The sequence below is a fragment of the Salvelinus sp. IW2-2015 genome, linkage group LG15 (assembly GCF_002910315.2).
Source record: "Salvelinus sp. IW2-2015 linkage group LG15, ASM291031v2, whole genome shotgun sequence".
Classification (NCBI taxonomy): Eukaryota; Metazoa; Chordata; class Actinopteri; order Salmoniformes; family Salmonidae; genus Salvelinus; species Salvelinus sp. IW2-2015.
Genome location: NC_036855.1, coordinates 13,303,672 through 13,320,440, shown reverse-complemented (window position 1 = coordinate 13,320,440; position 16,769 = coordinate 13,303,672). Strand labels below are relative to the sequence as shown.

The following is a 16,769-nucleotide window of genomic DNA, read 5'->3' as shown; positions in this document are numbered from 1 at the left end:
GGTTCAACCTTGCTCTGCAAGGGCTGCGGCTTTTGTGGAGCGATGGGTAACGATGCTTCGTGGGTGACTGTTGTTTGATGTGTGCAGAGGGTCCCTGGTTCGCGCCCGGGTCGGGGCGAGGGGATGGACTAAAGTTGTACTTTTACATTGATGCTGTTGACCCGGATCACTGGTTGCTGCGAAAAAGGAGGAGGTCGAAAGTGGGGTAATGTAACGAAGTGAAATGGCTAGCTAGGTAGCGGTGATGCGCGGCTAGCAGCCTTTCAGGCGGTGACGTCACTTGCTCTGAAACCTTGAAGTAGTGGTTCCCCTTGCTTTGCAAGGGCCGCGGCTTTTGTTGGAGCGATGGGTAACGATGCTTCGTGGGGACTGTTGTTTGATGTGTGCAGAGGGTCCTGGTTCGCGCCCGGGGCGATGGGATGGACTAAAGTTATACTGTTACATACAGTGGGGAGAACAAGTATTTGATACACTGCCGATTTTGCAGGTTTACCTACTTACAAAGCATGTAGAGGTCTGTAATTTTATATCATAGGTACACTTCAACTGTGAGAGACGGAATCTAAAACAAAAATCCTGAAAATCACATTGTATGATTTTTAAGTAATTAATTTGCATTTTATTGCATGACATAAGTATTTGATACATCAGAAAAGCAGAACTTAATATTTTGACAGAAACCTTTGTTTGCAATTACAGAGATCATACGTTTTCCTGTAGTTCTTGACCAGGTTTGCACACACTGCAAGCAGGGATTTTGGCCCACTCCTCCATACAGACCTTCTCCAGATCCTTCAGGTTTCGGGGCTGTCGCTGGGCAATACGGACTTCAGCTCCCTCCAAAGATTTTCTATTGGGTTCAGGTCTGGAGACTGGCTAGGCCACTCCAGGACCTTGAGATGCTTCTTACGGAGCCCACTCCTTAGTTTGCCCTGGCTGTGTGTTTCGGGTCGTTGTCATGCTGGAAGACCCAGCCACGACCCATCTACAATGCTCTTACTGAGGAAGGAGGTTGTTGGCCAAGATCTCGCGATACATTGCCCCATCCATCCTCCCCTCAATACGGTGCAGTCGTCCTGTCCCCTTTGCAGAAAAGTATCCCCAAAAGAATGATGTTTCCACCTCCATGCTTCACGGTTGGGATGGTGTTCTTGGGGTTGTACTCATCCTTCTTTTTCCTCCAAACACGGCGAGTGGAGTTTAGACCAAAAAGCTCTATTTTGTCTCATCAGATCACATGACCTTCTCCCATTCCTCCTCTGGATCATCCAGATGGTCATTGGCAAACGTCAGACGGTCCTGGACATGCGCTGGCTTGAGCAGGGGGACCTTGCGTGCGCTGCAAGGATTTTAATCCATGACGGCGTAGTGTGTTACTAATGGTTTTCTTTGAGACTGTGGTCCCAGCTCTCTTTCAGGTCATTGACCAGGTCCTGGCCGTGTAGTTTCTGGGCTGATCCTCACCTTCTCATGATCATTGTGCCCCACGAGGTGAGATCTTGCATGGAGCCCCAGACCGAGGGTGATTGACCTCATCTTGAACTTCTTCCATTTTATAATATTGCGCCAACAGTTGTTTGCCTTCTCACCAAGCTTGCTTGCCTATTGTCCTGGTAGCCCATCCCAGCCTTGTGCAGGTCTACAATTGTATCCCTGATGTCCTTACACAGCTCTCTGGTCTTGGCTGTTGGGAGAAGGTTGGAGTCTGTTTGATTGAATGTGTGGACAGGTGTCTTTTATACAGGTAACGGAGTTCAAACAAGTGCAGTTAATACAGGTAATGAGTGGGAGAACAGGAGGGGCTTCTTAAAGAAAAACTAACAGGTTGTGAGAGCCGAATTCTTACTGGTTGGAGGTGATCAAGATACTTATTCATGCAATAAAATGCAAATTAATTACTTAAAAAATCATACAATGTTGATTTTCAGGATTTTTTTTTAGATTCCGTCATCTCAGTTGAAGTGTACCTATGATAAAAATTACAGACCTCTACTATGCTTTGCTAAGTAGGAAAAACCGTGCAAAATCGGCGTGTATCAAATACTTGTTCTCCCCACTGGTATACCTTTGGACACATACAGGTTCTTTGCAACGGGAGTGTAGGACATGTTTTACAGTCCCTTCAATGCCCACTGGGCACAGATGTCAATTCAACATCTATTTCACGTTGGTTCCACCTAATTTAATAGAAATTACATGGAAAAAACGTTAATTCAACCAGTGAGTGTCAATTGGGTGTTAATTGTTTTGTCCCTCAGAACGAAAGAGAGCAGAAAACAGGCAGATGTAATGGGGAAAATGCAAGCAATGATCAGGGAGCTGCAAGCCGCTAAACAGACCGGGGACCAGAGGCTACTGGAGGCTGAGGAGGAAGCAAAGTCACAGAGCGGGAAGAGCAGAGTCAAGGGAGCGGACACTACAGGAGGTGCACTCCGCGCTGTTGGCTTACGAAAAACGTTGTGGAAACAATTCGTACACCAGCAGGACGCACTGGGTGTTCAGTGGGAAAAGTATTACACGACTTGGAGCATGCAAATCACAATCTGAGAGAAAGCCTTCTGCTGGTAAGACAGCTGTGTTATGTTTTATTTCACACAACACTTATCAAGGGTTTAGAAATGTTGTTCTTGACATTGTATTTTCCATTCCTAACTCATTGTGCCAGCTGAAGGAGCAGATGGAGACTCAAGAACAGAAATGCCAAGAGAAAGCAGAGATCATGTTGAAGGAGCAAAGGGAAAGGTGCATTTTCATTAACTTTCCACAATTCTTGTCTCAGTGACTTGGGATTACAGTCATTCACTAATCTGATAGCCCACACATTACCTGCATGTAAGGCTGTCTGGTATAGAATTGTTTGTAACCCTAAAACCGCATGTATGTTTGAGGCAAGTTCCTAGAGTGACATGTAAAGTTGCCTTGCTTGTGTTGCTTTACTCTTTTTCCAGAATGGAGCAGCTCACTACCAGTCATGACCAGGAGGTGGCGATATTGACTGAGAAATTGAGCAGCTCCAGAGGCAGTGCCCTCAGCTTGCATGTCCAGGTGGAGTTGTTACAGTGAGCGACATGAATTAACTAGCAATACTATATCTACATATTTCCTGAGTTGAATTAAATTCAAAGCTCTCTATTTTCGGGCCTCCCGAGTGGCGCAGCGGTCGAAGGTACTGCATCGCAGTGCTTGAGGCGTCACTACAGACCCGGGTTCGATCCCAGTCTGTGTCACAACTGGCTGTGACCGTGAGTCCCATAGGCGGCACCCAATTGGCCCAGCGTCGTCCGTTTAGGGGAGGTTTGGCCGGGGGGCTTTACTTGGCTCATCGCAGTCTAGCGGACTCCCTGTTGCGGGCTAGGTGCCTGCGGGTTGACTTCAGTCGTCAGTTGAACAGTGTTTCCTCCGACGTATTGGTGCAGCTGGCTTCCGGGTTAATGGGGCAGGTGTTAAGAAGCGCGGTTTGGCCGGTCATGTTTCAGAGGACGCGTGACCCAACCTTCACTTTCTGCCAGCGATGAGACAGGATCGAAATTGGGGAGAAAAACTGAGTAAAATAAAAAAAATGAATATAATATCATTCAGTTGTAAGACATCAGTCAAATCTTTCAAAAAGTGTCCAAATGAATGCATTATCCTTTCACCAGAAAAACAAGGTGAAAGCCAGGCTTCAGTGCACCAGTGTCAGGTCAATGACTTTGGAGTCAGCTCTCTCCGTCCTGCGCTTCGAACTACTGGACACCCAGAGGGCCATGAAGACAAGGTTACAGCTAACACACACATGCCGCGTTGTGATGTAGAATAATTAGAGTGGTCTTTTAGTCTTTTCAAACAAAGGTTTAGGAGGGAGACATTGTAATATTCTATGTGAAGGTTCTGATGCTTTGAGTTGTCATGATGTTTGTGTACCAGGTGGGTGCTCTGGAGATGCTGTGATCAGGCCCAGTCTCAGCTGGGGGAGGCCCAGAGAGTGAGAGACAGATCCCTCCAGCAGACAGAGGAGCTGGACTCTCGGCTCTGCCAGCTCACGGTAATACAGCCCAGCCTCAGACACAAACAGCAAGGATACTGTACGTCCTTAGCTCCCTGCTGCTGTAGAAAGAGATACACTATCTTAACATTGCACATTCTTTGATTCCAGCAACTCAGTCTGTCTATCATTATGTTTGATATGATCTGGCTTTGATACGTTTTTATTTTATTTTTATCAATTCAAACCCATGAAATCAAACAGATGTTTGAATAAGAGTCAGTAGTCTATTACGTGTGTGGGGTCAGTCAGAGCTGCGGCAGGCCCGTGAGCAGCTGGAGAAGGAGCAGACCAAGCATCATTTTTTTTTTTTTATGGAAGATGACACCAAGGCTTTAGTTGTCAAACACTCATTATTTTTTGTCTCCTCTGCCAGTTGTTGGGCGAGAAGCATCAGCGGGAGCAGCAGAAGGAGCTGGCTGTGGTGCGACGGGAGCTTGAATTGACCGCAGACCAGCTGTACAAGGCCAGGGACGAGGAGCTGCGGCTGCAAGCCCTGAAGGGTGACGGGATGAGGAGCTAAAGAAGGTCCAGGCTCTGCTGGAGGAGAGGGACAGGGAGCTGCAGCTGAGGCTGGCAGGAGGCGCAGCAGGGACGGGCCAGGCTGGAGGAAGCCCAGGGCAGCTGCCAGGCCTCAGGCAGAGACTGAGGTGCTGAGGCTCAAGCTGGAGGACAGGGAGAAGATGGTGGCCCTGCTGCGGCTGCAGATGGAGAGCACACCCAGATGACGGTGCAGCATGGACGTAGCATTGACTCCCTGCACAATGAGAAGAGCCGCCTCAGCAACCAGCTCAATGAGCACAAGCTGGAGATCCAACAGTTAAGGTTAGTTAGTTAGTTGGCTAGTTAGTTCGTTTTGATCATCTACTTAGATTCAAGGTTGGTTGTCTCCTACCTCTCTGGGGTGGGAAACTTGGCATGCTTCTAAATCAAGACCAGATTTTTGAGGTCATTCAGGCTGCTAAGGGGAGTCCTCAGGCTTGTTCATTGTCTTGGATTGTATAATACTCCATATTTTTTCTTGGGTGTGTTTTCAAAGCTATCCTACTATATACCGTTCCAACCCTGCTGAGTCCTCCCTTTACAGACATGCTTGGAGCAGCGTGAGGAGTGTTTGGCGGTGCTGGAGCAGGAGAGGCGAGTACAAGAAGGGCTGGCCTGTCCAAACAGAGCTGCTGTGTCAAGGAGCTGACGCTGGAGAAACAGCAGCTCACCGCTGAGCTAGAGGTGCAAACGCATGCAACTGGTCTGCCTCACAGGTACATTGGCTGTCATAAAACTCAGTTAAAAAAGAAACGTCCCTTTTTCAGGACCCTGTCTTTCAAAGATAATTCGTAAAAATCAAAATCAAAACTTCACAGATCTTCATTGTAAAGGTTAAACACTGTTTCCCATGCTTGTTCAATGAACCATAAACAATGAATTAACATGCACCTGTGGAACGGTCGTTAAGACACAAACAGCTTACAGACGGTAGGCAATTAAGGTCACAGTTATGAAAACGTAGGACACTGAAGAGGCCTTTTCACTGACTCTGAAAAACACCAAAAGAAAGATGCCCAGGGTCCCTGCTAATCTGCGTGAACATGCCTTAGGCATGCTGCAAGGAGGCATGAGGACTGCAGATGTGGCCAGGGCAATAAATTGCAATGTCCGTACTGTGAGACGCCTAAGACAGCGCTACAGCGAGACAGGCACGGACAGCCTGATCGTCCTCGCAAGTGGCAGACACTACTATAACAACACCTGCACACGATCGGTACATCCGAACATACACCTGCGGGACAGGTACAGGATGCAACAACACTGCCGAGTTACACCAGGAACGCACAATCCCTCCATCAGTGCTCAGACTGTCCGCATAGGCTGAAGAGAGGCTGGACTGAGGGCTTGCTAGGCCTGGTTGTAAGGCAGGTCGTCACCAGACATCACCGCAACAACGTGCCTATGGGCACAAACCCACCGTCGCCGGACCGAGACAGGACTGGCAAAAAAGTGCTCTTCACTAACGAGTCAAAGGGTTTTGTCGCACCAGGGGTGAATTGGTCGGATTGCGTTATTCATCGAAGGAATGAGCATTAGACCAAGGCCTGCACTCTTGGAGCGGGATCGATTTGGAGCGTGGAGCGGTCCATCGTGGATCTGGGGCGGGTTGTCACAGCATCATCTGGACTGAGCTGGTTGGGCATTGCAGGCAATCTCAACGCTTGTGAGTTACAGGGAAGACATCCTCCTCCCTCCCTCATATATCCTCCTCCCCCCTTCCTGCAGCTCATCCTGACATGGACCCTCCGCATGACCCAATCCACCAAGCCATTCTGCTCCGTCTGTGCATGATTTCCTGCAGGACAGGAATGTCAGTGTTCTGCCTGGGCCAGCGACGAGGGCCCGGATTCTCAATCCCATTGAGCACGTCTTGGTACCTTGTGGATCGGAGGGTGAGCGTTAGGGCCATTCCCCCAGAAATGTCCTGGGAACTTTCAGGAGCCTTTGTGGAAGATGGGGTAACATCTTACAGCCAAGAACTGGCAAATCTGGTGGCAGTCACATGAGTAGGAGATGCACTGCATGTTACTTAATGCAGCTGGTGGCCTCACCAGATACTGGGCTGTTACTTTGATTTTGACCCCCTTTTGTTTCAGGGACAACATTATTCCATTTCTGTTAGTCACATGTCTGTTGGAACTGTTAACAGTTTTATGTCTCAATAGTTGAATCTTGTTATGTTCATACAAATATTACACAGTGTTAAGTTTGCTGAAAATAAATGAGGTTGACAGTGAGGAGTGAGTTTCTTTTTTGCGAGTTTAGGATGCTTTCATATGAGAATATTCCCTCGCACAGATAAAATTGATGCATCGACTCTCTGTCAGTCAAACACTTATCTGCTAAATGTTTATTGTTGAATTATGATCTTTATTAATTCTGGCAATAATAAAGACCTTTCAGTGATTTGATTTAACGGCCTCCATTTTCTCCAGTCTTTAGGAAAAATACAGCGCTTCAGTGGCAAACAGCAAGAAAAAACAATGATCATGTTGCTAGACTTTGTTGGAAAAAACCAGTAACAGCATGTAGCGTCTGTTTTTCCTTGTTCACCATCTGTTCTGGTTCCCCCAGAGGAGCATGAGGAGTTGAAGAGGCTCCCACATCAGTAAGAGTGAAGAGCAGCTGAGGGCGTTGTGGTGGGTCTGAAGGCCCAAAGCTGAAGACCACCCTGGGCTGAGCTGGACCAGGCTAGGAGCAACCTGGAGGACCCTGGAGGCAAAGGACATTATCCATCCTATACTTGGCAGTGCGCGAGAGCCCCCCAAGGTTGGTTGAGGACAACTCGGTACCACACTGCTGTTGATGTAGGCAACGAGGTCAGCAGAACATACGAACCACAATACTACTTCAAGGTTTCAGAGCAAGTGACGTCACCGACTGAAAGGCTGCTAGCGCGCACTACCGCTACCTAGCTAGCCATTTCACATCGGTTACATATACAGTACAAATGGCCTACAGTGCAACAGTTTCAGGTTCAATTACCTTAGATCAGTCAGGGCATCTTTCTCAATCTGGAACTCCTGCAATTTTGTCTGCAGCTTGATGATGGACTGACGGAAGTAGAACTTCTGCTGTTCATGAAGCTCATGTGTCTGAAAGATTATTAGCAAAGGTTGCAATCAATAGCACCTCATGTGGCAAAGAACTGCATGGATTTTGATATTAGACTCATTGAGTTCAAGAGGCCTTCCACAATAATATATAACTCTCAAGGAGAAAAAAATAGGACTGTATCTCACACTAACCTCACTCAGCTGCTTTTGGAGCTCCGACACCTGTTGAGAGTAGTCCCCTATTGCATTTTCCAAAACATCTTTCCCAGGGAAAGTTATGCCACTTCTAACCAGCTCCAGGCCATATGTAAGAGGCTGGATCACAGACAGCACTTCTGAGTTCTCCTCCGATGAACCATCTGTAAAATAAAAAAATGTAAAGTGGCAATAAGGAACACTACTACAGGTAGTTTCATAATTCAAAATAGGCTAGTGACATATTTGGTTGTGACAATAGCTCCGATGTGTAACTGTATAGCTAGTACTGGCTATATTTTTCTTCATGACACAAGAACCACATACTCACCCATAAAGATGGGAAAGTAATTCATTTGTGAAGGTGAGCTGCTGGGACATGTGCGTCCCATTTTCTCCATGGTCATTTTAGTTGCATGTTCCACCTCTTCTTGCAGCATTTGGGTCTCCTTGGTTCGTCTGTCAAGCTCCTCACTATAAAGAAAGAACGTAACAAACTTGCTTCCAAATGGATGATGGTTCATGGTGCAAAAGGCAGACAATCTGTTTTCAAATACAGGTAGCTAGTGTTATGAAAAAGCATGTGGGGGAGTTAGCTAACTAGAGTAATTTAAAGAAAAGGGCAAAATTACCTCAATTCATCCAGATTGTTGTACCTTCTAGAGACAGTGCTGGTGTCATTTGTACCTGTAAGGTAGAGGTAGCTTGCTAAATTAGAAAGCCAAAGAGGGATTGCTCAGTGCTGCCACTGATGCCAGGAATCAGCACAGCGATGTGATAAGACCGGGAACTTTGCTAGAAGGTTAGTAGTTAGCAATGTTATACACTATATATACACACAAATGTATGTAGACACCCCTTCAAATTTGTGGATTTAGCAATTTCAGCCACACCCGTTGCTGACACATAGCCATGGAATCTCCATAGGAAACATTGGCAGTAGAATGGCCTAATTGAAGAGCTCAATGACTTTCAACGTGGTGCCGTCTTAGGATGCCACCTTTCCAACAAGTCAGTTCGTCAAATTTCTGCCCTGGTCAACTGTAAGTTCTATTATTGTGAAGTGGAAACGTCTAACGGCTCACCCGCGAAGTGGTAGGCCACACAAGCTCACAGAATGGGCCCGCCGAGTGCTGAAGAGCCTATAAATCGTCTATCCTCGGTTGAAAAACTCAGTACAGAGTTCCAAACTGCCTCTGGAAGCCACGTCAGCACAATAACTGTTCGTCTGGAGCTTCATGAAATGGGTTTCCATGGCCGAGCAGCCGCACACAAGCCTAAGATCACCATGCGCAATGCCAAGCGTTGGCTGGAGTGGTGTAAAGCTCACCACCATTGGACTCTGAAGCAGTGGAAACACATTCTCTGGAGTGATGAATCACGCTTCACCATCTGGCAGTCTGACAGACTAATCTGGGTTTGGCTGATGCAAGAACACTACCTGCCCCAGTGCATAGTGCCAACTGTAAAGTTTGGTAGAAGAGGGCTGTTTTTCATGGTTCGGCTTAGGCACCTTAGTTCCAGTGAAGGGACATTTTAATGTTACAGCATATGTAACCGATGTGAAATGGCTAGCTAGTTAAGGACCGCGGCCTTCGTGGAGCGATGGGTAACGATGCTTCGTGGGTGACTGTTGTTGATGTGTGCAGAGGGTCCCTGGTTCGCGCCCGGGGCGAGGGGACGGACGTAAAGTTAAACTGTTACACATACAATGACATTCTAGACGATTCTGTGCTTGCAACAGTTTCATGTTTCAGCATGACATTGCCCCCGTGCACAAAGCGAGGTCCATACAGCAATGGTTTGTTGAGATCGGGGGGCGACCAACTCCATATTAATGCCCATGATTTTGGAATGAGATGTTCGACGAGCAGGTGTCCACATACTTATGTAGTGTAGCTAGCTAACGTTAGTCAGGTTAATTTACTTACTTGTTGTTGGAATCTCGTGCAATAAACCATCAAACAATTCAGAGGATTTGTAAATAGATAAATTACTATCTTTGGATATGGAATTTGGAAATCCAGATGACATTATTAGTTGGTTAGCTAGCTAGCCGTATGGGATAGCATGTGGAAATCAACCAGCGCCTGCAAGCAACAAGTAGTAGCGAAGCTTCATCGCCATGGAAACTGTTGATTTCGCGCTTTCTTCACTCAGAGTTGGTGGATTTTAGAAACAGAAACTCCCCAAAGTTGTTGCTAAATCTGGACGTTTGTAGATACCATCTCAAGAACAAACAGAAATATGGTTACTTTTCCGTTAAAACAAAATATTGAAGGGTAGTAAAACAAAAGTCCGTCGGTCGTCACTAGTTACCACAGCCATTAAGCCATATGCCGCGTTCAACACAACTGGGAACTCGGGAAAATACAAGGTCAAATCATGACGTCAGTAATCTTCAGGCCGGAAAGTCGGCGCTCGAGAAAGAGGCCCGAGTTGGATGACCGTCCAAATCGATATTTTTCCCAATCGGATCATTCCGAGTTCCCATTGTTTTGAAAATTCTGAAGTCGGAGATTCCCGAGTTCCCAGTTGTTTTGAACACGTCATGGTAATTCGGAAATCTTCGACGTCCGACTTCAGTGCGTTCAGAATATCTGGGAACTCGGAAAAAACGACCCCGACAGGGAAMAATCGATTTGAACGGATTTCCAACTCTTTCTAGACCTGAGTTTCCTGACGTCCATTACGTATTTTTCCGAGTTCCCAGTTGTTTTGAATGCAGCATATGATGCAAACCCTGTCCATCGTTAGCCTACAACGTGTCGTCATCCACTGGTGCAAGATGGATGTTGTAGTCTCGCAGTTTGTTTAGACAACGACCCTATGATCCTTCCGCATTTCAGATGGAAATGATCAACACCAACATCAGGAGATGACAATTTAGGAACTATCTTGTTAATTTACGTTATAGCTAACTAATCGATTACACTTTGTTGTAAACGAAATGTAAATTTGAATACTGAGTTGCTATATTTTCATAAAATCGTCTTGTTTCAAGCGTTTGGCAAAGTAAGACATGTCTCTGTCTTGTTAGCTAACGTTAATTAGCTGGTACTAGCTTGTTGACCCAGTGTTTTGCAGATGGTAACTACTGTTGCTAAATAACGTTACTCTTTGCATGTAATTTGAGATACATGGGATAGTTTATATGATTAATGTGAATAATTGCGTCAGAAATAATTTTCCACATACGGCTACAAATATGAGCTTGATAGCTAACTAACCTATGTGACCGATATCGATTTCTCACGTAGATAACTTAAAACACCTCTCCCTTCAAGTAGCATTAGAATAGACTGGTTGCTTTTCAACAAGGTTCCGTCCATCCATTCTACTATCGAATATTTTCCTGGATACTTTATATAAGAAGTAATGTAAATGATTGAAAATGCGAACTTTTTTTGTGTTTAAGATGACTGTATTGGGCATATATTGTTATGTCACAGCTAGCTATCTAGCGGGGTGATGTGCATATTATTGGTGGCTGACCGTTGATACTTGACACCCTGTGGGTGGGGTAAAGACAGTCTAAATTTATAGGCTCTTTCTCGGAGGGAAACATGTTAGTTATTTCTTTCGGGTCTAGCTAATCACGTGTTTTTTCAGGATGCAAGATCTTCAATACCTTGACAATGAAACATGTTGGCTTGTCAAAGAGCTGAAGTCAAACATTTCTCAAGAATCATACTTTTTACCTAGGGAAACTGGCCTGAATATAATGGAGTCTGCAGCAGAGGTAGGTATTGCTGACCCAGTTACATATACTCACTGTACTTACCTTTCAGTTTTTTGATGTTTTGTTATTTACCATTCATTTTCAGAATCACAATGGAGTCTCTGCAAAATGCAGAAATGCCAAAGTTGAAGACTTGTGGAGCCTGACCAGTTTCTTTGGTTTCAGCACCCAGACATTTGTTCTGGCTGTCAATCTACTGGATAGGTTCTTAGCCATTATGAAGGTGTGTATTATTTTAACCTAATACAGGCTAAGCCCTGTCTAAGCTTGGGGGGGGAGTCTACTAAGCTATATGGAATTGTTTTAAGAAGGTCATACCAAGGACCATTTAGCTATTTGATTTAGAATTGTAAGACCCCTTGAAGTATCCCTACATTTTTTTTTACCTTACTGCTATTCACCCATACAAATGCATTGAATAACAGATTCTACATGGAACAACAGATAGTCCCCCCCAAAAAGTCAAAAGGAGAGATATAAGAAAGATCATGATTTTTWATTAAATTTATACATGTATTTAACCCCTTATTTTTGGCTCTAAACAGTCTCCATATATACTTCCATTCATTTTTTTCAACTGGTACCGGGGGACCTTCAGATGAGTCTTGTGAGGCCTTTGGGTGTCATAGAGCAAAACATGTATGTGAGAATCTCACCTTTCCACAGAGGGGTCATATTAGTGTGTAGCCCAAACGGTTTGGACGCTACAGACAGAAGTTGGCTGTACCGACTTCAGACGAGTCCCAAGACGGTGGTGGGAGTCACCAAACCGCTTGGACGCTACAGATGATTTTGTGAGAAGACGGATTTTCAGATTTTAGGGATGGTTCATGGTCTAACAAACACTGCTCTAGCTCTGTCACTTTTCACCGCAGAGGCGGAAGTGCGACATGGGTGGATGCGGTGGATTGAGACGCATCCAATGCAAAAAAAAMCATATCTATATCTCTATCTTAAACTGACAGATTTTTCTGGGGATTTTTGTATTATGCTAATTCATATTTCAGTGGGGGCGCGGACATCGACTTAAAAATATGCTTGTTGTGTTGAGATATGGTAATTCTGGATATTCTACGGAATTAGCGTTTTGTAGGCATTTGGTTTATTGTTTAATACCTGTGTTTGTTGTTTAATTTATGTCAATTTGCGTGCCCTTTAATTAAACAAAGTATACTGAACAAAAATATAAACGCAATATGCAACAATTTCAAAGATTTTACTGAGTTACAGAAAGCAGTCAATTAAAATAAATAAATTAGGCAACCATTTTCTATGGATTTCACATGACTGGGAATACAGATATGTTGGTCACAGATRCCTTTAAAATATAATTTTTTTAAAGTAGGGGTGTGGATCAGAAAACCAGTCAGTATCTGGTGTGACCACCATTTGCCTCATGCAGCATGACACATCTCCTTCGCGTAGAGTTGATCAATCTGTTGATTGTGGCCTGTGGAAATTTGTCCCATTCCTCTTCAATGGCTGTGTGAAGTTGCTGGATATTGGCGGGAACTGGAAGACGCTATCGTACTCGTCAATCCAGAGCATCCCAAACATGCTCAATGTGTGACATCTCTGGTGAGTATGCAGGCCATGGAAGAACTGGGACATTTTCAGATTCCAGGAATTGTGTACAGATCCTTGCGACATGGGGTCGTGGATTATCATGCTGAAACATGAGGTGATGGTGGCGGATGAATGGCACGACAATGGGCCTCAGGATCTCGTCGTGGTATCTCTGTGTGTTCAAATTGCCATCCATAAAATGCAATTGTGTTCGTTGTCCGTAGCTTATGCCTGCCCATACCATACCCCGCCGCCACCATGGGGCACTCTGTTCACAACGCTGACATCAGCAAACCTGGTCGCTCACACAATGTCATACATGTGGTCTGCGGTTGTGAGGCTGTTTGGACGTACTGCCAAATTCTCCAAAACGACGTTGGAGATGGCTTATGGTAGAGAAATGAACATTAAATGATCTGGCAACAGCTCTGGTGGACATTCCTGCAATCAGCATGCTAATTCTGGGGGGCTCCCAGGTGGCGCAGTGGTCTAAGGCACTGCATCTCAGTGCTAGAGGCATCACTACAGATCCTGGTTTGATCCTGGGTTGTATCACAACCGGCCATGATCGCGAGTCCCATAGGGCAGCACACAATTGGCCCAGCGTCATCTTGGTTAGGGGAGGGTTTGGCCGCGGAAGGCCGTTCATTGTAAAATAATAATTTGTTCTTAATGGTTAGGGGAGGGTTTGGCCGCGGAAGGCCGTTCATTGTAAAATAATAATTTGTTCTTAACTGACTTGCCTAGTTAAATAAAGGTTAAATAATTGCACGCTCCCTTTGTGTTGAATAACAAAACTGCACATTTTAGAGTGGCCTTTTATTGTCCCAAGCACAAGGTGCACCTGTGTAATTATTATGGTGTTTGATCAGCTTCTTGATATGCCATAACTGTCAGATGGATGGGTTATCTTGGCAAAGGATAACTGCTCACTAACAGGGATGCAATCAAATTTGTGCACCAAATCTGAGTGAAATAAGCTTTTTGTGAGTATGGAAAACTATTTCAGCTCCTGAAACATGGGACTTTACATGTTGCGTTTATATTTTTGTTCAGTATATAATAGAACTCAGGAGAAGTAGCCCATTTATGCTGACTTATGTATCACTATAATGGTATGTTCACAGGTCCAACCTAAGCATCTGCCTTGCATTGGAGTCTCCTGTCTCCATATTGCTGCCAAAATGGTTGAGGATGAGTGTAACATCTCACCCACCCATGAACTCATCCGCATCAGCCAAAGCAAGTTCACTGTTTCTGACCTCAGCCGCATGGAGAAAATCATCTCTGGAAAACWAAATTTGGAGCTCAAAGCCRTCACAGCCTTAACCTTTTTACACTTATACCATGCTGTGATCGTATCACTTACATCAGAAAGGTGAGTGCTTTGTTTCTTAATTGATAACTTTTTGCATTATATCATCAGTGAGTATTTTTCCAATTGCTAGAAGCTGTAAAGTTGATCTTCTGATGATCAATTGACATGAGGCTCACATGAGCGTTGCCTTTATTTTAAGGGAGGAGATCCCAAGCATTGGGAGACTGGAAGCCCAGCTAAAAGCCTGCTTATGTCGGCTTATTTTCTCTAAAGCAAAAGTAAGAATTATTCTCAGGCCAACACAATTGTTAAATTATAAGAATGTTTACTTTGAGTTACAGGACCGATATGTTTTTTTTTCAGCCATCGGTGCTGGCACTGTCTGTCATTTGTCAGGAGTTTGAAGCCCTCCAGTCTCTTGCCATGTTGGAAATTGTCCAAGAAGTCCAAAGGCACCTAAAGGTATTACACAGTTTAATTACAGACCTCAGTATGTATGACATCATGACCAATGACAGGTATTATATTTTTATAATACGAAGACCCACTGAGACTGACATTATACAGTAGCTTGACCCTGCCACTTTAACAAGTGACATCAAATGAAAACATGCTACATGAAAATTAGCACCTTCTGACCTGGCTGAGACAACATTTTCCAAGACTATTCTATTTATGTCTTCTGTCAGCCTCCTCAGATGTTTCTTATTTCTTTCACAGATTGTTGACAGTGAGTTACTCTACTGGAGGGGACTTGTGGCCAAATGCATGACTGAGTACAGCTCAAGTGAATGTAACAAACCAGACAACAAAAAACTGGTGTGGATCGTGTCCAGACGAACTGCCCAAAATTTGCACGCTAATAACTTCAGTGTCCCTGAACTGCCGACCATTCCAGAGGGGAGCTGGGGTGAAAGTGTGAGGTAAACAAACAGCCCCTTTAATGCACTTTACTGTATAATAATATTCATATTTAATATCACTAGAGCTACTGTGTGTGTATATAAAGGCTCATTATTGAACTGTAACATAATGCACCACATTACTTCTACATTGTACAGSAATGCTATGATGTTTCAGGGAAGAAGAAAAACATAACATTAGATCAGTGGAACAGTGGCTTGAAGACAGTAATGATGACATCTGTTCTCCCCTGTGTATATTTAGTGAGGATTCCTGTGAGGACATGAGCTGTGAAGAGGACAGCCCGTGCAGCTCTCCTAGCAGCGACGAAAAGGGAGCCTTCTTCCCCATAGAGTTTCGCAACCAGGGCAGAAAATGATACTCCCTCTTTTTGATGAGCTGAAACTTGTGATTGAGATTGTGTAACCAGGGTGCTAACTGTAACTTTCCCTAAATGTAATGTTTCCCCTTCCTTGTAGTCATGATTCAGAACCAAATTGTTTCTTTCACTTAGCATACTGTATGTGTGACAGACTGGTATCAAACTCGGGTTGCCTGCGAGCCTTGTTAGCCCTCTCCACTAAAGCCTAGGTGTGGACATAAGTCTTCCTGTCTAAAGCTAGGTTACTGATCACGGGAGATTAGTCCAACAAACCACCTCTGCTACATACATATGTATTCTGGAAATACTGAACAACAGGCCCTATCAAGTGCCTGTGTTAGTCCATGTGCTGTTTTTAAACTTTTGTTATGATTTTAGATCTGAGTGAGATTTAAATTGCAATATCTTGGCAGCTGACTGGCAATAAGATCTTTGAAAGCCTTTTTAAAGATGTTGCTGGTGTCAATCTATGTCCAAATTTGACACATTCCAGGTGACATTAAGCACAATGGTGAAATTATTTTCTTCCTAGGATGTCAAACCTGTGCACTGACTGTTTAAATCAATGGGAAATACCCAACATATTGGTACATTTGTGCAAAAATGTACCTGTTTTATAGAATAATATTCATGTAAAAGCTTCCTATACACCACGTTATTGTAATGTGTTCGTAAGATTATATGCAGGATGATACTGTATTCTATGAATGGTGACTTGTATGTAAATGTGATTGTGTTCGAGAATGATGGGGATTGTTGTCTATTGAGATTTAGTACATGTGCAAAATATTTATATTTAAACAAATAACAATGTACATAAAATGAAGAAAGTTGTATCATGCTTTGTGAATAGGCCATCTTATGTTACTGTATATCAACATTGTTAGAAATGAACCAAGAACCCAACAAATAAAATAGTATTTTTAAACCTGTTGTGTATTCCCTATTATTGTTCATTTTGTTTAACGAATGAATCATACACAATATATACAAAAGTATGTGGACACCCCTTCAAATTAGTGTATTTGGCTATTTCA

General features: G+C 44.2%; 2 protein-coding genes and 1 long non-coding RNA gene across 5 annotated transcripts in view; 2 read left to right on the top strand and 1 right to left on the bottom strand.

The window, feature by feature from the left end:
- LOC111973949 (coiled-coil domain-containing protein 158) overlaps positions 1 to 10,378 on the bottom strand; it is a 24,279-nt gene extending 13,901 nt beyond the window's left edge. Inside the window, exons 1-5 of one of the 2 annotated variants that reach the window (XM_024001404.2) lie at positions 9,753 to 10,378; positions 8,454 to 8,508; positions 8,153 to 8,295; positions 7,819 to 7,985; positions 7,556 to 7,665 (exon numbers count right to left, since the gene is read on the bottom strand). In XM_024001404.2, coding sequence (XP_023857172.1) covers positions 7,556 to 7,665; positions 7,819 to 7,985; positions 8,153 to 8,295; positions 8,454 to 8,508; positions 9,753 to 9,855 — 578 coding nt within the window. In that variant the 5' untranslated portion in view covers positions 9,856 to 10,378. The remainder of the gene's footprint in view (positions 1 to 7,555; positions 7,666 to 7,818; positions 7,986 to 8,152; positions 8,296 to 8,453; positions 8,509 to 9,752) is intronic. The other variant, XM_024001403.2, reaches the window with a different exon arrangement.
- Positions 2,508 to 3,488, top strand: LOC111973952 (uncharacterized). Its single transcript, XR_002878659.2, has 3 exons — positions 2,508 to 2,564; positions 2,666 to 2,742; positions 2,949 to 3,488. It is a non-coding gene; the product is annotated as an uncharacterized lncRNA (long non-coding RNA).
- A 265-nt stretch (positions 10,379 to 10,643) lies between the features above and the next one.
- On the top strand, positions 10,644 to 16,664 carry LOC111973951 (cyclin-G2). 2 transcript variants are annotated; one of them, XM_024001409.2, is made up of 8 exons: positions 10,644 to 10,836; positions 11,527 to 11,563; positions 11,649 to 11,786; positions 14,257 to 14,507; positions 14,647 to 14,725; positions 14,811 to 14,909; positions 15,168 to 15,370; positions 15,615 to 16,664. In XM_024001409.2, exons 2-8 carry the CDS (start codon positions 11,546 to 11,548, stop codon positions 15,727 to 15,729), a joined length of 903 nt encoding a protein of 300 aa, XP_023857177.1. In that variant the 5' UTR covers positions 10,644 to 10,836; positions 11,527 to 11,545; the 3' UTR covers positions 15,730 to 16,664. The 2 variants fall into 2 exon arrangements, with proteins under 2 accessions (XP_023857177.1, XP_023857174.1); XM_024001406.2 differs by having other exon boundaries at positions 11,434 to 11,563.
- Positions 16,665 to 16,769: the final 105 nt, after the last annotated feature.